At 43.5% G+C, this 20,625-nt stretch overlaps 1 protein-coding gene across 5 annotated transcripts in view; it reads left to right on the forward strand.

The window, feature by feature from the left end:
- Positions 1 to 20,625, forward strand: part of LOC147010509 (tyrosine-protein kinase SRK3-like) — a 67,793-nt gene that overhangs the window by 36,717 nt on the left and 10,451 nt on the right. For all 5 annotated transcript variants that reach the window (XM_085859437.1, XM_085859441.1, XM_085859439.1 and 2 more), the window contains one exon: positions 5,931 to 6,099. In XM_085859437.1, the coding sequence (XP_085715563.1) occupies positions 5,931 to 6,099 (169 nt within the window). The remainder of the gene's footprint in view (positions 1 to 5,930; positions 6,100 to 20,625) is intronic.

Raw genomic sequence — 20,625 nt, forward strand, 5'->3', positions numbered from 1 at the left:
CACCTGTTGAGGGAATGTCAGAGGGAGGAGTACCAGATGGAGGAGTACCTGCAGGAGGAGTACCTGCGGGAGCCAGATGGCGAACCGACACAGTGGTCTCCCTGCCATCAGGAAGTCTAACATGAGCATACTCTGGATTAGCATCGATGAGTTCGACCTTCTCCACCATTGGTTCATACTTGCTTTGTCGTACCGGGCGCTTCATGAACACTGTTCCGGGATAGGTTAGCCAGTTGGGCACCGATTGGCCGTCAATATAACGTCGTTGGTGAGTAAACATTCGTTCGTGCTGAGTAGCATTGATGGACGTACAGAGCAAAGAGCATATGGAATTCAGAGCGTCGAGTAGGGTAACCTCCCACCGCTCGGGCCCCAGTCCTCTCGATTTCAGCGCCAGGGTTACGGCTTTCCAAATGACTCCATTATACCGTTCCACCTGCCCATTACCCTGTGGGTTGTAACCCGTCGTTCGACTAGTTGCTATGCCGTGTTCATATAGGAACTGTTTGAGCTTGACCGACATGAAACATGGCCCTCTGTCTGAATGTATGTTCGACGGTTTCCCAAACATGGCAAAGAGGTCAGAGAGACATTTCACGACAGTGCCCGAGGTCATATCCGAGCACGGGAAAGGGAACCTTGAATATTCATCAACAATCGTGAGTATGTATCTGTTGTCTGTCTTGGTCGGCAGGGGCCCTTTGAAGTCGATATTTAGTCTCTCGAAGGGTGAAGTGGCCTTGATCAATCTGCCAGAAGCGGCGCTATAGAATCTGGGTTTTAGTTCAGTACAAACAGGGCATGAAGCATTCATTTGTTTAATATCTTCGATAGAATAGGGAAGGTTTTGTCTGCGTACGAAATGTGCCATTCTGGTTACCCCCCGGGTGGCACAGAGACACATGGAGGTCTTGCAAAGCCCGACTGATTGTCGCCGAACAGTAGACCCGAGAGAAGGTGTCTGCAGCAGGGTTTTCCTTCCCGGGCCGATAAACAATGTCGTAACTATAACAGGATCGATCTATCCGCCATCTCATTATTTTCTCGTTCTTAATTTTCCCGTTATTTTTCCCATCAAACATGAAGGCAATGGATCGCTGGTCCGTGACGAGTGTGAAGTGGTTGCCCAGTAAATAATGTCTCCATTTACGTAGGGCTTCGACAATAGCATACGCTTCCTTCTCTATCGCCGAGTGTCTCTGCTCACTTCCTGAGAGAGTTCTCAAGAAGAACGCGACGGGTCGGCCGGACTGATTGAGCGTTGCGGCGATCGCGTGATCGGAAGCGTCCGTTTCCACTACGATCGATAATACCACGGAATTACTGATATCATCTTTGAGGCTGTGGAAAGCTTTTACAACAGCGGCATCTGGCGGGAAGTTTTTGCAATGCACCAGGGGATGTATTTTTTCGGAGTATTGGGGGATCCATCTAGCGTAGTAAGCGAACATTCCGATCACTCGACGCAATGTCTGCAGGTCATGAGGTGGGGGTAGCTCACGGAGCGGGCGCAATCGTTCAGGATCGGGCTTAATCGTGCCGTCGGCTATTGTGTAGCCGAGAAGGTCAATTGACTTTGCCGAGAATACGCATTTGTCGTAGTTGAGAGTCAGATTATATTTTCTAGCAATGCTCAAGAATCTGTCCAGATTCATATCATGTTCCCCCCGATCCTTACCGCACACCGTGACATTGTCTACGTAAACAAAAGTGTCTTTGAGGTTTTCATCCGAGATGATGTCGTCCATAACTTGTTGGAAGCAAGCTACTCCATTCGTGACACCGAACGGAATCCTCCTAAATTGATAGAGGCGTCTACCTGCCTGGAACGCGATGTAAGGTTTGTCTTCCTCCCGAATGGGAATTTGATGATAGGCGCTTCGCAAATCGATGGTGCTGAATATTTTGTAATTGGCCACGCATTCGACCATCTCGTCTATGCGCGGCAAAGGGTAGGCATCGAGTTGGGTGAAGCGATTGACCGTTTATGAGTAATCGACAACCATTCGTTTCTTGTGGTTCTGGTTGGTGGTCACCAACACCTGCGTGCACCATGGCGAATCGCTCGGTTCTATAATTCCTTCTTCCAGTAATCGCTTGGTCTCAGAAGTGATGAAGTTCATATCGGCAGTGGTATATCGCCGCGATTTGATCACTATCGGTTTACAGTCCGGCAACAAGTTAGCAAACAGCAGGGAGGGACGATACCTCTGCGTAGGTCAGAGCATTTAGAATTAGACGAGGTTTGCTTCCTCCAAAGGGTATTTCGACGCTCGTGTGCTGCTTGAGGACATTATGACCCAGAATTACATCTGCGCATAAATCGCGAAGCACCAGTACCCTTACATCCCGACGCGTGTAGCCTTTTACGTCCAACTCAACATTGCAGTACCCTCGTACGCGGGACTGTAGTGATGTGGAGGCCATGCATACCGTATTGTCTGTCGGGTGGATCTTCCATTTCCTGCCCTTCACTAGCGAGCTGTTGATGAAACTTTCAGAGCTACCGGTATCAATCAGAGCCTCAGCCATATGCCCGTTAATTCGTACGTTGATGATAACTTTGGATAGATTCCCCGGTGAAGCTGCTGTTACTTTCTTTTGTGAGTAGAGAGCCGCAGAAGTGGGTTTATTTCTTCTAAGAGTAGATTTGCATACCCTGGCATAATGCCCTTTCTTGTCACAGTTCATGCATGTGGCATCCCTGGCGGGGCATTTGTTGCGGAGGTGTCTTTTATACCCACAAAAGAAGCATTTACCAACCGAAGTAGTGGCTGAGGAGTTTGACGAGGTCTGGGTATCCGATTCCTCGGGTTTATCTCCATCTTCAGTGTCGGAGGTGTCCCGGGGGGAGGGGGGGGTCCTTGAGTTTCCGCCGTAGCAGCATTCATTAGCAACACCGGTGTCCCATATGACTCAGATTGCTGCTGAGCCGTATCCATAGCTCGGGCCTGGTCAGCTACCATTTCAAGAGTGGGTTGCGCTTTTTCCAGTAAGCGTTGCCGAATGGGGGCTGACCGGAGCCCCTGGATGAACGCCTCTCTGGTCGCTTCATCTCGGTGTTCCTCGGCGGTTACAGCCCGGAAACTGCAGTCTTTGCCCAACTGCCTCAGAGCTTGCAGGAACTGATCGATTGTCTCCCCGGCTGCTTGCCTGCGTGTGTTGAGAAGATGTCGTATGTATACATCGTTCTTGCGCTTCACGTCGAGGGCCCACAGCACGTCAATCGCTGCGTCGTAGGTGTCACACTCCGAGAAGAGCCTGAATACGCTGGGCGAGACATGGTTTACAAGTGCGGCCAGTTTGTCGGCTCCCTCTTCAATGATGGTCAGATAGTGTGAGAAGGAACGGAACCAATGCGACCACTTCATTTCCGAGTCAGTAGCGTTTGGGTCTGCGTCGAACCTCTCCGGTTTGTAGATCTTGTCCATCGTCGGTTGAGGTAGCCGAAGGAATCAAGTGAAATAAATTGTAGTGAGTGCGAGGGAAAAGCCTTCGGAGTGTAAGGCTTTATTTCACTTAATTGAAGCCGCTTCTACAGACACATAAAGGAATACATGTGCAGCAAGGAATACACGTGCAGTTGATCACCGCAAAATAAATCAGCAATTAGCCAGCATAAGCACGGAGTCCGGTATAACCTCAATTCCCACCATTCAACGAGCACCAAGTGAACCACCGCCGTAAATGACAATGCCCCAGGGATGATCCCACCGGCCGCACGGCATCACGGTTTTATCTGACTGCGCGACACGTGATCGCGCGTCACATCCTTTAATCCATCACAGCGGGGCTGGTTAAAACTTGACCAAAGCCCTTGTTAATAAAGGGCAGAATAATGTATGAAGATATAATATTTTAAAGGGAATATGTCTTTATAAAGTTGGTAATATATCAAGTTTTCTGCTTTAATGCCTGTGCTGAAAATCAAGAAGCTAACAAGTGAGATAACAGACGGCAGAACAACAAGTGGTTCAAAACACTTCGGTCAATGGAAACATGAAACCTGTTGAAGTTTAGAGATGATTGTACATTTTAGTGATCTTATGCTCTCGTATACAGAAAATGGCTATGGGTGTGCGTCATTGCAAGGGAATGGAGTTGTGTAGCTGATAAGGGCAGAAATCTTTGGATTTTGTTCAGGGTGCTGGCAATTCACGAATGGCACTGTGAGATCTTTAACATCAACCAACTAATGTTATTAGAAGGGGGACACCGAGTACAATGCCCATCTGAGGGTCTACACTCTTTGTGGTGCAAGATCCTGTTGGCGAAGAACCTGTCTGACAGTTTATAGTTTGACCAAGAATCAAACAGACAAGACAACTCAAAGGCAAGTGTGCTACCTCTGCACCATTCTGGCAGGACCAATCATTGCCTGTTTATTGTATCTGTACAACAACAATGCCTATCCAATACCTAATGTATCTATCTGTTGTCTTTAATGTGCATCATATATATATATATATATATATATATATATATATATATATATATATATATATATACATATTGTATATGGCAGAGATGGCTGTCCATTTGTCTGTTCACAGTTTATGCTGATTGGCTGTGTAAGGCTGTAGATGAAATGTGATTGCCCCCTGGCAAGACTGAATAATGTACCGTATAGACTTATTAAAAGCTGATATTCAAAATCTGATTCCAAATTTGATGATTGGAACTCGTGGCCTAAATAATTATGTCGAAATCTGGAATGAAGTCAGTCAAAATCAGGAAAAATTGATTTTTTGTCCTCACCCGATATAAGTAAATAATAGGGTCTGCGAAATGTGAGGTACAATAGCTACAAAATTCATTTTTTCACTCTTTTAAAGGTAATTATTGTAAGTCTGATTTTATATTTTTACATTTTTAATGTATAAATTTAGCATGGATTCACAGTTTGTTTATCAACAGTGCGTTACGATACAACCTCTGCCAGGATGACCTCGAGGTACCAACACTCGCCTCTAAGCTGCCGAGCCTTGGTTTGAATCTCGGCCCAGCTATAAAATGTCATCCTGACGTTTCACAGAAGGGGTGAATCATCAATATGTTTGCCGTTCATACGACGACTTTAGTTGATGGACATTAAATATTCCCACGACGTGTTTCACGAAGAATGGGTGAGCTATCATCGTCGGCACTGTGGCCAAGTTACAAATTCCTGCCCAAACCACTGCTGGGAAGACAATGGTAATCTATAAATATATATATATATATATGTATATATATATGTATATATATATATGCCTGGTGTTGGCGCAGTGGTTAGGGCAGCGGCTTGGGATCCAAGAGGTCCTGAGTTCAAGCCCCGTTGGGCCACTGAATTAATACACCAGGGGGTTGACTCAGCCTGTCATCCTTCCGAGGTCGGCGAAATGAGTACCAGTGTACTGGGCCGGTGTATACCCCGGTTAAAATAGGTGTACCATATCCCTGTGTCGTAAGAGGCGACCAGGGTTGCGTCAGGAAGGGCATCCGGCGTAAAACATGTGCCAAATCACGATGCGGATCATACGGATGATCCGCTGTGGCGACCCCTAACGGGAGCAGCCGAAAGAAGAAGAAGAAGATATATGTATATATATATGTATATATATATGTATATATGTATATATATATATATATATATATATATATATATATATATATATGTATATATATATGTATATATGTATATATATATATATATATATATATATATATCAAACACGGATTACTAAAATAAAATAATGCAATCTTGCATTGAAAATATATTTGTAAGCAAAATATTCAGCTTTAAATGTGCCAGTTTACCAATGGCTACTGTTAAACTTTAACCCTGAATACAACAAGTGAATCATGGCACACAGAATGCTGTCTTCACTGTAAAATATATTTAAAAGCTTTAACACTTGTCTCTCCTCCAAAACACTTCTCCACAACAGATATCCACACGACCGTCTGTAGATGATCTACAGGAGATACTGGAAAATTACAAAGTTCCTCATTCAAGGTTTAAGAAAACGAAAAGCATTGGAAGTGGAAACTTTGGAACAGTGTATGAGGGGTTGTGGAACAACACAACATCTGTTGCCATAAAGGAACTCAGAGAAGGTCAGTGGTCATTTACATTTACTACACAGCACAAAAATTAAAACAAACACAATACTACAGGGAAATATAATGAACTTGGTTGGCGAAAGGAGGTTGTGGTGATTGTGTTTGAACCAGAACAAAATAAATCTCACATTTAAAACGCAAAGACATGTTGGAAATGAAGTCCAGTTGATAATTAAAGTGGTAATCAGGAGAGTAGGCTCGTTCAGTAGGTAATCAGTAGGCTCGTTCCTTTTCGTCATAGTTGTTCATCAAACAAACGAAATCCACTTTGCTCAATTGTCTTGATGATGTAGAACAAAAGTCATGTTTAAGTATTGACATGTTGAGTGACTCGTGAATAAGAAAATGCTTGTAAGGAAAAGCTCGTGAGCTTCTAATGTGTCGGGATGATGAGCTCAAGTGAAGTGAACCTTCCAGTGCCCTCTACACCTATTGGCACTCTGGAAAAACTCCACTGATTGGCTGCTAGTGTTCACACATTTGCATTATTACACATACTGTATAATCTGATGGCTCGTAAAATCGGACAGGCAATGGGATATATCGTTCATGCGTAAAGACTCGTTTATGCACCTCTATAAGCTAAATATCATTTCAACCGATCTGGCAGCCTAATTAGAGGCATAGCAAGTCGAGAAGGCTTGGATCCATCAGTATGTGGGGAACTCGATGCTTCAAAGATGTCAGACTTACTTGAAATTTCTTTCAGTTTAATGTTAAAAAGCAGTATAGCGACTGTTTTAAAAGGGAATCATATGTTGGACAGAATTGACTGAATAGTTTGTGCTTATAATGCTTTTTACTTCCGGTAGGTGCGCCCCACATAGTACGCCACGATAAGCTACGGAAACGTGTGCCCCATGAAATGTCATGATAAGCTATGGAGTTTGACAAAGGTAAAAAACACTCCGTTGGAGAGGGAGGCAAATTAAGTCGCTACAACCTCTGTAATGCAACCCTTCACCTCCCTGGGAAGTTTGGTTGAGATTGGATATGTAACGAAGACATTGTACTGTCTGCTACACCCCCCCCCCCCTCCTACTACCAACCCAGCTCCTGTGTCACATGCTCCAAGACGCCTCCTTGCATAATGCATTCCTGATTTTCATTATTCGGAGCCATCCCCAGGACAGTACATCTCCATAACTCCCTTCTCCACTATCTATCTCACCTCCGAGCTTTGTCTTCTGCAGTTTAGACGGCCAACTCGCAATCGCATTGTCCAAATCGCTCATGTAAATTATAAATAACAGGAATGTAAGTTCCTCTGGGACACAGCCCCCAACTGCACCTTAAAAATTGGAAATGGAGACTTTACATCAAAATAACTAAGTAAATAAACAAATAAATATGTAGGTACTGGAGATGGCACAGTGTATGTAAATATATCATTCAAGGTGGTATGTAGGTAGTGGTGTTGATGGTAAAGTGCATAGAAATAAATAATTGAAAGTTGTATGTTGGTGGTGGAGGTGGTAAAGTGTAAATAAGTAAATTATTTGAGGTGGTTTTTTCATAGTTGAGATGGTAAAGTATATATAATAAATAATTATATGTTGTGTTTTGGTGATATTTGTTGTTTGAAGCAAAGATGACCATGTTCATCATCTGGGTAGATTGGTAAGGTTTTGGTGGGTATGTAGGTGACCGATGAGGCCAATCTGTGCCTGGAAGGTTCTACTGCAAATAGTAAAGGAGACCAGACGATTGAGTGTTAAATGACATTATAACTCAGGAAAGTCTCCCCTTGCATTTTCTCTCTGCCTCTGATATGTGCTTGCTTTCGAAGATCACACCCTTTTATATTTGGTTGTGCCAGACGATTGAGTGTTAGATGACTGTCTAACTCGGGATTTTTGCTCCTCACGTTTTCTCTCTAATATGCAATTGCCTTTGAAGAAAACCACATCCTTTTTTATTTGGTTGTGCCAGGTGCATCGATCCTGGATGAGCTTCTCCCATGACTCGGAGTCGATGTCAAAACACCTAAGGGCCCTGTCACACCTTGACATTTTAGCCAGCGTATGGCAACGTATCAAAATGTATGTAAAACGCTGGCGTACGCTGAACTATTGATGTTTTTTTTCAGTTTTTGGCGTATTCATAACGAGTTGGATGTATGCATAACGTATTAGTAACATACACAGAACATTTCGATAACTTATAGATAACTTATACCAACGAATGCTTAGCGTGTTTTCGGCGTTCACAACCTATGCCAAACGATAGTCAAACTTATGCATATCACGCGGCAGCGTATCGCCGACGATCACGTGGCGTAGCCTATTAATAGGCTGACGCCCAACGATTTAGATCGGTCGCTCGACGATTTAAATGGACGCTGCCGCTCGACAATTTAAATCAGAACCAAGCTAGACATCGAAGTGTCAACATCACCGTCATGCCGAAGAAAACTTCGAAGAATGCTGCCAAGAAGTCTCCTGGCCGTGGCTGTGGACGCGCGCGCAAGGAGGATCCATCATCACCCACACCCTCCCCATCATGCTCACCTACTACTACTACTACTACTACTACTACTACTACTACTACTACTACTACTGACACGCTCACATACTACTACTACTGATACTACTGACATGGACATCTACTCAACATGGAGTCTGGAACACTGACGGGTTCCTCCTGTGAACCCCATTTTATATATAATACCAATTCCCCTAAACGCTGCCAATACGCCATTATACGGTAGCTGTAAGTTAGAAACACGTTCAGTAAGTTCTGTGATCGTCCGGAAGACGTCAAATACGTCTACATACATCAATATGCGTTTGAGATACGTTACACATAGGTTCAAAGCACGTTACTCATAGGTTAGAAATAAGTTTCGGGTACGCTAGACATTACCTCGACGTATTTCGACTCATGAGTAACTTACAAGTGACTTGTGTCGACATTTGTCAACGATCGCAAAATGTGCCTACAACTTATGGCCAGCGTATGCGGAACGTGTGAATCATACGCCGAGCACGTCGGAAAATTTTGAGCATGCTTAAAATTTGTCGACGAGCTCGGCGTACTACGACGGATGCCAGCGTGCTCTTAACGTATACAAAACTTACCCATAACGTATGAATGCCGACATAACGTATGCCGACGTGCGCCAGTGTTTTAGAACAATTTTTCATACGTCGGCATACGCTGGCTAAAACGTCAAGGTGTGACAGGGCCTTAAGCAAAGTATTCCCTGTCCCTGTAGCACTTCCTTTGACCGGAATGAGACCGTGCCCCCTTTTTTTTTTCAATTTCAAAAAAACATTTATTTCCGTAGTTGCCAATATAAGTACAGTAAAATAAAAAATATATATGAAACTCATATTTCCAGAACTTGGTGAACTCAGGATACAATCAAAATAACACATACTAGTTCAGAAGCAAATATGGAGGCATATTCAGAAGCCAAAGCTTGTATTGATATGCCTATGGACTAACAATATAAATGACAACAATAAATCAGATCAAAACTAAAGAATGACAAAGAATTAAGGAAAAATTGTCAAGAATACTGTGAATAATAATACCAAGAATTAAAAGCTAAAAAAAATTAAATAACAATAAGGTGAGGATTTACAAAAGTGAATAACAAATCAGTGTGTAAGAAAGGAAACTTCCAATAATAGGGGATCAAATATTATTTTTTAGAAGACTTAAACCGTCCCACAGAAGACTATGCCTTTACTGCTCCATCAATACTATTCCAAAGACGTGGCCCATAATAACGTAGTGTATTAATAGAGTATGATGTGCGAGTAAAAGGTAGAAATAAGTTATCTTGTGATCTCGTGAAATGAGTGTGGATGTCATGGCCTGCTGTAAAGTAAGATGAAAACACTTGTGGATGAAGATTGTTGATATGCTTGCACATAAATATCCCTGGATGTAATTTATTAATGTCAAAAAGTATCAATGTGTTGAGTTTGGTGAAAAGAGGTGCAGTGCTGTCTTGTGGATGAGAAAGAGTACAGATCCTTACAGCACACTTGAATAACTGAGAGTGAGTGTAGCTGATTTTTACTAGGGCATGCCTAGACAATGTTACAATAGTTCAGGTAAGGGAGAATAACATCGAAGGAGGAAGGAAGGTATGAAGTATAGACAGTACGCCCGAGTTTCGAGAAATATGATTAGCCCATCTAGGTTTGTAATCCAAGGTAACACTTAAAAATGTTGTCAAATGAACAAAAGCAATGGGTTCATTGTCAATATAGATAGAAGAAATGGTGTCAGGCAGAAGTTTGGTGAATTTGCTGCGAAAGACCATACACTTGATATTATTATTGATCATATTATTATTATTGATCATATTATTGGGATTTATGGAGAGTTGTTAGATTTAGACCAGGATGAAACGTTAATGAGCTTACTATTAAGAGTACTGATCAAAGAGTCGTAGCTAGGATTGCAATAGATGATAGTTGTATCATTAGCAAAGAGAAAAATAGATAATAAAGAAGAACAAGTATGTGGATCATTAACATATAATAGAAAAAGAAGAGACCCAAGTATAGATAAATTGGGGAACTCCATGGCTGATAGCTCTCCATGAAGAATTAGAGCTTTTATTGACCGTAAATTGTTGCCTATTAGTAAGATGGTCTTTAAACCACTGAGGAACACAACCTCTAACATCATAGAAATCAAGTTTGGAGAGAAGAAGATTATGATCAATCATATTCCCAGTTCTGGATTTGGACTTCCGGTTCTGGATTTGGAGCGTCGACAGGTCTTTCGGGGCTCTCTGCTGACGATCTCAAAGTTAAGTTTCCGGTCGTTATCTGTCCCGTTTTAACTGTTTATTGTTTCACCTACATGTTGCTGTGTATTCCTAGTTCGGTTTTGTTTCAAAAATCGTGTTATTTTGTGAGATTTCGTCAAACTTGTCTTACCGGGTGCTTGAGGCCTATCCTTGAGGCTTGAGGCCTACCGATATCCCCCTCGGTGAACGATCGTGTTTATTTGTTTTTTCTCCCCATTACCTTCAATTTCTATCTTCCCCACTTTCCTAACATCCCCCATCCCTCCCACTAATTTCTTTCTTATCTTAAATAAAAAAACGCTACCTTTCTCTGATTCTTCTTCTTCTTCATCTCCTCTTCTTCTTCCTCCTCTTCTTCTTCTTCCTCGATTTTTTTTTTTTTTTCTGCAACACTTCCATGACCTAATCTGTTAAACTCTCTCAAACATTGATAATTATAACATAAACAATCTCTTATAATGCTTCATCTTCCTCTTTCACACATGTGGTTCTCATTACTGTATCATAATGCACTACTCTTCTACTATTTAAACAGACTACTCTCAATTCGACCTTTCCTTCATACCTTGCCTAAAAAATCCAACTGTTACAGCGTTTCTTCTCTCCATTCTCTGAATTCGCCTTTATTGCATCCATCAAGAAATGTGTTTAATCACATCTCTGACCAAAAACTTTAAAAAAAACTCGTTTGCTATGAATGTTCGCTTTACATTAACCATTCTTTTTTTCCAACTTCAGTGCCAACTCACCCCTCTCACCCCCCACTCTCAAAGCAACTATCCCACTCTTCTCCCTCCAAGCCTTCCTCTCACTTCTCTCAAAAACTCCCCCCTCACCTTTCTCCCACCATTCATCCCCCTCACTCATCCCTCTCAAAGTTTCCCCCCTCCCATCCACAAAGCTGCCTCCTTCCACTGCCCTCTCACCTCCATCTCTTCACTCCACCTCCTCAAATCCTCAACTACCTTCTTCCCCCTCTCTTGTCCCACCTCTCCCCCAGCACCACAGAGCCTTTTTTCCTCCTCATTCAGCCCCCTCCCCTAGCTATTCTGCAATCCCCACACTCTTTCAACAACCCTCCTTACCTCCCCCCCTCGTCCCTTGTCCTACCCTTCCCCATCCCCTGCACCCAAAGCCTCCTCCCCTACCTCTTCAATAAAAGTGGGGACCTCAAATATCCGGGGCCTTCACTCAAACCTTTCAGATCTTTCCATACAGGTTGCCACTGACAAACCAGACATAATCTGCCTAACAGAAACTTTCCTCCCCCAAGACGTGTCTGGCTCCCAAGTATCTCTCCCTGGTTACTCCCTTCTCCGGTTTGACAGACCTGAGCCTCGTCCTGGTAGAGGAGTTGCTCTCTTAATCAAAGACTATCCCTCACTCTCCATGCACTGCCCTCACTCCCCGACACCCCCAAGAATACCTCTGGCTACGGCTTCCCCTCCACTGCCACCTCATGTTTATATGTGTACTGTACCGTCCACCTAACAGTGATGACTCCATCTACACCTCACGATCCGAAAACATGGGCCAACTTCTATCTTCTCATCCAAACTCTCTCTTACTCATATGTGGTGACTTCAATTGTCATCATGCCAGTTGGCTAGGTGTGGGTACCTCTCTCACCTGTCACGGCACCTCAGCAAAAGTTTTCTGTGACTCATTGGGACTCACTCAATCGGTCAACTTCCCGACCCGGATCTCAACCAATGGTACTCCATCTCTTCTGGATCTGGTTTTGACAAATTTCCCTGATAATATCTGCTGCTCTTCGTCCGATCCAATTGGTTCTTCTGACCACGTCCTTGTCAAAGTGGACATCTCTCTGGCTATTATCAGAGAACCACCTCACCGCCGTCGAGTCTGGCATTTCACTCAAGCCGACTGGCAGGGTCTCCAAGCAGCCATTAAACAATAGACTGGTCTCCTATCGCGACTTTCTCCAACATCAACTCATCCTGGGAATTCTTTCAAAGAAACTTGTTCTCCCTCATGCACAGATTTATCCCCTCTTGTCTTCAGTTGTCTTACCCTTCCTCTCGCCCTTGGTTCACTGAAGCTTGTGGCGAGGCAGTTGTCCTGAAAGAACTTGCTTTTGCCTCATGGAAAGCAAACCCAATTGAGGGCAATCTCAGTTCCTTCCAGAAAGCTCGGAACAAGTGTGTATGTACCCTCAGGAGAGCCAGAAAACAACATCTTTCTAATCTCAAGTCTGAAATCTCAAACCTCTCTCCCTCCTCAAAATCCTGGTGGCATCTAATCAAATCTGTTTCTGGTGTATGTTCCCCCTCCATCCCTTCCCTCACCTCAAATGGCCGCACTGCTAATACCGCACGTGAAAAGGCTGAATGCCTAAACTCGGTGTTTGCAGCTAAATCTTGTGTCCAAAACCCATCACTATCTCTACCCACTTTACCCAGTCGCACCCAACTGTCCCTGGACTCTGTGTCCTTTTCTCCTGACAAGGTGGAGAGCTTGCTGTCAAACCTTGACTCAGATTCTGCAACCTGTCCAGACGGCATCAGCCCACGTGTCCTCAAAGCCTGCTCTTCTGCTCTTGCTCACCCTCTCTCTGTTCTATTCACCCTCTCATTTGCTCAAGGTCATCTGCCATCTGCTTGGAAATCAGCAAACATCACTGCCCTGCATAAAAAAAGGTGCAAAAACAGATCCCTGCAACGACAGACCAATCATCCTTCTCCCAATCATCAGCAAGGTTTTGGAATCCATCATCGCTTCAGACATTAAATCCTTCCTCTTCTCCAATGTCTTGATTTCCGATCATCAATTTGGTTTCAGACCAGGTCACTCGACCCTGGATATGCTGCTTCTGCTCTCTCAACAATGGATGGAGGTCCTCAATGCCAGACAGGAAATCCGAGCCATATCCCTGGACATATCACGTGCTTTTGACATGGTCTGCCACCCTGCCCTACTCACCAAACTCTCTTCCTATGGTATCCAAGGCCATCTCCACTCATGGCTCGCAGACTTCCTCTCCTGTCGCAATCAACGTGTGGCCCTAAATGGAGTTCTTTCATCCCCTCTTCCTGTCCAGGCTGGAGTTCCTCAAGGTAGCGTTCTGGGCCCTGTTCTTTTTCTGGTTTTCATCAATGATCTCTCCGACTCTCTGGAAAATCCTCTATTTCTCTTTGCTGATGACTCCACTCTCTGCCGTACCATCGGTCATCCCTCAGACCGGCAAGCAGCAGCTTCTTCACTCACTGCAGATCTGGATAAAATCACAAACTGGTCCAACACGTGGAACATGTCTTTCAATCCGGACAAATCTCACACTCTCACTATGTCTCTTCGAAAGGACCGTTTAGAACCCCCCCCCCCCATCCACTTTCTCAACAATCCTCTGGAAGAAGTCCTTTCTTTCAAGCTTCTGGGTCTCACTATCTGCCATGACCTTTCCTGGGAAAGCCACATTTCAAACCTCGCCTCCAAAGCCAGTCGCCGACTGGGAATCCTCCATCGTGCAAAGTCATTCCTCGGCCCACCTGAGCTCCTGACCACTTACAAAGCTTTCGTCCGCAGTCTGATGGAGTACTGCTCTCCCCTCTGGGCTAGTGCTCCTGCCTCCCACCTTTCTCAGCTTCACGCTGTAGAAACCAAGGCATTTTTATTTTTGTATAAATTGTCGAGGCTCGTATGAGAGCTAACACACAACTCACAGCAAGGGGGCATGAGACAAGAGGGGTGGGAGTGGAAGGGACAAAACAGTGGGGAACAGACACATTAGGTGAACTGTGGAAAGGAGAGGGATGGGGATGGGACGGGGAACATGGCGAAGAGAAGATGGACATTACAGGGACTTTCAGGAAGGAAAGCAGGGGAATTGAAGGAAGTGGGCTTGGGTGGATTATCGGGGGTAGAAAAGATCGAGGATTTGGATGGGGGAAGATAAGAGGTGGTGGTGAACAGCTGTTTTGAAAGCCTGGAGGGAAGAATGCGAAAGAATAGAGTGAGGAAGTTTATTCCAAAGGCGGGAAAAAAGAGGAATGAAAGAGTGAAGATGAGCAGTGATTTGTGATTTTGGTAGTTTTACCAGAAGGGGGTTGTTGGCGGACCTTGAGCGCCCTGTGGAAATGTGGTGGGGACAAATCGCAGAGAGAGCAGGGGGGACAAGGCTGGAGAGGAGTCGGTAGAAGACAGAAAGACCACCGACCAACCTGCGGTGATTGAGTGAGAGGCCCAAAGACTCAGCTTCATTGCGGGAGATGCCGATGATCCTAAATGCCCTGGTTTCGACAGCGTGAAGCCGAGAAAGGTGGGAGGCAGGAGCACCAGCCCAGAGGGGAGAGCAGTACTCCATCAGGCTATGGATAAAAGCTTTGTAAGTGGTCAGGAGCTCAAGAGGGCCGAGGAAGGACTTTGCACGACGGAGGATTCCCAGTTGGCGACTGGCTTTTGAGGCGAGGTTGGAAATGTGACTTTCCCAGGAAAGGTCATGGCAGATAGTGAGACCCAGAAGCTTGAAAGAAAAGACTTTTCGGATCATTGGCATCTCCCGCAATGAGGCTGAGTCTTTGGGCCTCTCCCTCAATCACCGCAGGTTGGTCGGTGGTCCTTCTGTCTTCTACCGTCTCCTCTCCAGCCTCGCCCCCCCCACCCCCGCTCTCTCTGCGATTTGTCCCCACCACATTTCCACAGGGCGCTCAAGGTCTGCCAACAACCACTTTCTGGTAAAACTACCAAAATCACGAATCACTGCTCACCTTCACTCTTTCATTCCTCTTTTTTCCCGCCTTTGGAATAAACTCCCTCACTCTATTCAATCCCATTCTTCCCTCCAGGCCTTCAAAACAGCTATTCACCACCACCTCTTATCATTCCCCATCCAAATCCTCGATCTTTTCTACCCCCAATAATCCACCCAAGCCCACCTCCTTCAAATTCCCTGCTTTCCTTCCTGAAAGTCCCTGTAATGTCCATCTTCTCTTCCCCATGTTCCCCGTCCCATCCCTCTGCCTTCCACAGATCTTCTAATGTCCCTGTTCCCCACTGTTTTGTCCTTCCCACTCCCTCCCCTCTTGGCTCATGCCCCCCTTGCTGTGCGTTGTGTGTTAGCTCTCTCACGAGCTTCGACAAGGTATTCAAAAAATATATATATATCAAAGGCTTTGGACAAGCCAATAAAAAGACCAGCGGTATACAATCTGTCAGAGAGGGAATTTGAAATTAAATCTGTCAGATGAAAAAGAACCATTTTTGTAGAGTGCTTACTACGAAAGCCAAACTGCTGATCAAACATAATGTTAATTTTAAGGATAAATTTGGTTTGACGGTTATAAACAAGTCTCTCCACATTTTTAGAAAAACACGGAAGAACAGATATGGGTCTATAATTGTGAATGACCTCACGGTCACTACTTTTAAAAACAGGAGTAACTGTAGCAGATTCAGAGGAACAGAACCAGTAAGAAAAGATACAAAGAATATATGGGCTAAGGAGAGAGAAATAAAAGATATGACAGACTTTATCACAGAAGAACGAATTTCATCAAAGCCACAACTCATGGCCCAGACTCAAGCTCTCCATAAGTGATTTGCTTTGGAAAGCAAATATCAGGCATTCTGGCGACATGACCTGCCCATCTCAGTTGTGACTATCTCAGTTTGGTATGAATGCTTGATTTTCGACAGCATGGGTGAGCCAGCATGGGTGAGCACCTCAGTGTCTGGTATTTTGTCCTGCCATCTGATCTTCAGGAGCTTCCGAAGGCCGTTCAAGTGAAAGTGGTTAACCTTCTTGGCATGACACTGGTACAAAGTCCATGTCTTGCATGTACAGCAGAGTGGGCAGGACTATTGCACTATAGTCTTTCAGTTTGGTATGTAGACTTACTCCTTTATGCTCCCAGACTGGTGTTCGAATTCTGCCGAAGGCTACACTTGCTTTGGCATTTCTTGCACATGTCACATCATCCATATGGACAGCTTGAGAGAGTGTGCTTCAGAGATAAGTGAACCTATCCGCAACTGACAGGTTCTAGCCATGGACTGAGACATTCGGATCCAGATAGGGGGAAGGCTATTACATTACTTTGTTTTGTACATGGTGATCATCACACTGAAGTTGGCACATGCATTTGAGAACAAGTCCATGCTGTTTTGTGTCCAGTTCTGAACTGGCAGCTCATGCACTGTCAATGGCAAACAGGAAATTATTAAGTCTGTCCTTGGAAACTTTGGTCTTTCCCAGAGTCATCCAAGATTGAACAACTTCCCATCCATGTGATACCTAATTCTGATGCCAGGATGGAAGGCATCAGAGAGCATGGCAGAGAAAACATGCTGAAGAGGGTTGGTGCTAGCACGCTGTGCTGCTTATCTCCATTAGAGACTGGAGGTGGGTCAGAAGACTCACCGTCATCCAGGACTCAAGCGAGCATGCTGTCATGGAACTGTCAAATCATTGTGAAGAATTTCTCAGAGCAGCCAAATTTATCCATTACCTCCCACAAGCCTTCACGGCTGATTGTATCAAAAGCATTGGTCAGGTCAACAAATGCGATGTGGATTTCCACTGTGGAAGAAATGAACTCAATTTCCACTGAGGTTCAACATACAAAGGAGAATGTTTAATAACATTCCGTACGTATGCACATACGGGAGAAATGTCCATCAATGAAACTCTAAAGGAAAAAATTACCCCTAACACAAGTCTTGTATATCGATTGGGAGAAATGATTGAATAAGCAGGATAAAAGAGAAATAGTCTTTCCTCTGCAAAGAGTAACTATTCCCATAGTTTGAAATCAAAATAACTACTTTCTGCCACTGGGAAAGGGTTGGAGCAAGTCTAAACAATATTGGTTCCAGTAGGGAAGACCCAAGTACAGCCAATCAGAAAAAAGTATAACAGCCCCTCAAGGTTTAAAGGTGCAGACAGCTACACAGATCAAGGGAGTGAATCATTACTTTGGCACATTCTCAGCATTGATAAAGAACATTACATTACATAAGCCTGGTGTTGGCTTAGTGGTTAGGGTGGCGGCTTGGGATCCCAGTGTCCTGCGTTCAAGCCCCGTTGGCTGCTGAATTAACACCAGGGGGTTGACTCAGCCTGTCATCCTTCCGAGGTCGGCGAAATGAGTGCCAGTGTACTGGTCCCGGTGTATGCCCCGGTTAGAATAGGTGTACCATATCCCTGTGTGTCGCAAGAGGCGACCAGGGTTGGCGTCAGGAAGGGCATCCGGCCATAAAACATTGCCTCACAAAAAGCCAAACCCCTGCACAGCAGGGAAAAATGGCTGTAAAAATGGTCATGATTTTTTTTTTTATTACATTGACTGGCGCTGCTCACAGAACATTGCCAGTTTTTTTTACAATGCCTCGACACAAAAAGCCATGCATTATATTCATTAAATTTGTGGATTAAATAAGAAATATCTGAAGTTATGTGTAATCATGTACTAATTGATATACTTAAGTCTTCCTGGAACTTATGCAACATTTCCAGGTTGTTACATAGTTTTAATCAAAAATGACAAATCAATATCAACTGAAGGCAGATGTATATTACAGAAAGCAAATGTAACAGAATACATGGATAATCATGTATACAAGGGAATCCTCTCAACTGCAGCATTTTACCTAAGTTCAAGTAATATTTTGAGTGTGGAATAATGTCTTTATTCATTCATTCACACTTTGGGCTGGCAGCACCAATTACCAATGCTGAAAGAGGAAATTTTCTTCCACACCACATTCTGTTCTTGGCATTTCTCCAGGAGTGGTCTTGCAGGTCAGGTCAGGTATGGGAGCATGTGCCGGAGCAGCACGTCGCAGCAAACACCATATCAGTGATTCCTCGATATTTTCTGATACCGCACTAGCTCTCTGGTGGCAGATCCTGATCGAGACGTTGCACGAAGCGATTCAGAAGGATTATGGCGAAAATTTTGCCGGCGATAGAGAGGAGTTACTCTTATTTTTAAAAAAATGTAGATAAGCTAGAGCATACCGAGCCCCGGAGCTCCAAATAAGCCCCGGCAGCCTTTGACAGCCTCCACTTGTAGCTCATTTGGAGTGATATTCCCAGGAATGATTTTTTAAGTATTGAGTAAGGGTTTTATCATTCCTGTAGCTCTGACTTTCAGCAATTTCAATTTCAGCTTCAATACAATTCAAGACTATGTAGTACAATTTCAGCTTTCTTCAATTTCAAAGTCCTATTCTGCATAATGGAGCCAGTAGCGAGGGGATAACAGAAGCCCCATAAGCGTTTGGCTGAGTGGAGTGTCTTATCGAATATCTGCAGTCTTTGTTATTACCTCCACCAGTTTGTTTTTTGTTGTTGTACAAATGGGAAATTCAAGCCTAAATGTATGCACACTTATCTTGGCAGCATATTCCATGTTGAAAATTTGCTCCAGGGCCGCCAGTCAAAAGCTAACATGTGACATGGGTATCGACATGGTTAATAGTCGACGGGAACTATGAGTTAGTCATTCATTGATGTGTGACTCAAATTATGATCGCCAGATGTCACTTTCCAAATTGACTCAAGATAAGTGAGAAAATATATTTATCTATCGAACTGATTGTTAATTTGTATGTGCGCCGTATTACTTTCATGAAAGCATCAGAGAGGGAATGAGCTCGCAAAGAAAATATTTATTAGAAAACATCATTTGCTCAGAAAGAAAATAAAAATGGTGGCCAAATATTGAAAGTTAAATAATCATGCATTTCACAGTGATGTTTGTACAAGATATGACTATAAACAATTTTTTATACATTATTGGTGAAAATTAACGGTTATAATGAATCCCTCGTGCCTGAAAATATATAATACAATATATTACATCAGATTCTATCTTAAATAATAACAAAAACTTGATAAATTTGTGATTTGTAAATATTTGTGGTGGCCATCTTGGATTTCAGTGGATTTTGTTCCAATATTATGGGCCGATTGTTTTTTGGCACTGGAGATTTTTTTCATCTATACACCCATAGCTACTCACAAAAAAATTATGGTGCTTTTGTCACTTGTGTAACGATATTTCCTATTTTTGGCATTAAGCGACTCCACTATAAGTTGCAGAGGGAAGGAGACCCGATGGCTACCCTCACCTTGTTTGGCCCACCTGTTGAAGCAGTTTACCAGGGTATGGCCACTGTTACATGCTAACAGCTACCTATAGCCACAGGTGAGGGCTGAGTGAAGGTGGGGACCAATGCAGGATGAGCCACTGAAAAGAGTACAACGAGCGCCCCTGTGAGAAGTACTACCCCACCTTACATCCTGTGTTTTGGAAGCAGAGATTTTAAAGTGTATCTTGAAAAAATATATTAAAAGTGGATTGTCGGTAGTCGAATGGTATAAGATTATATAAATAAATAAATATTTTAAGGTGGTACAAGGGCAGCAGTGTTAGTAAAGTGTATCCAAATAAATAAATAATCCAAGGTGGTGTAGATAGTGCTGATGGCAAAGTGTAGATAAATAAATCAATAATTAATTGTGGTACGTAGGTAGTGGAGATGATAGTGTATATCAACATATAATTAAAGGTGGTATGTTGGTAGTGCAGATGGTGGTGCATTTAAATAAATAAATAATAAAATGTGGTATGTAGGTTGTATAATGGTAAAAGTTATATAAATCAATACAATATATAAAATTCAAGGTGATATGTAGGTAGTGGTTTTGATCAATTGAATATATACATAAATGGGTCCAGTCATTTTCGAGTCGAGGCTCTGGATGGACAGACTGACAACAC

The sequence above is a fragment of the Eptatretus burgeri genome, chromosome 16 (assembly GCF_056783735.1).
Source record: "Eptatretus burgeri isolate ZD-2024b chromosome 16, Ebu_testis_v1, whole genome shotgun sequence".
NCBI lineage: Eukaryota > Metazoa > Chordata > Myxini > Myxiniformes > Myxinidae > Eptatretus > Eptatretus burgeri.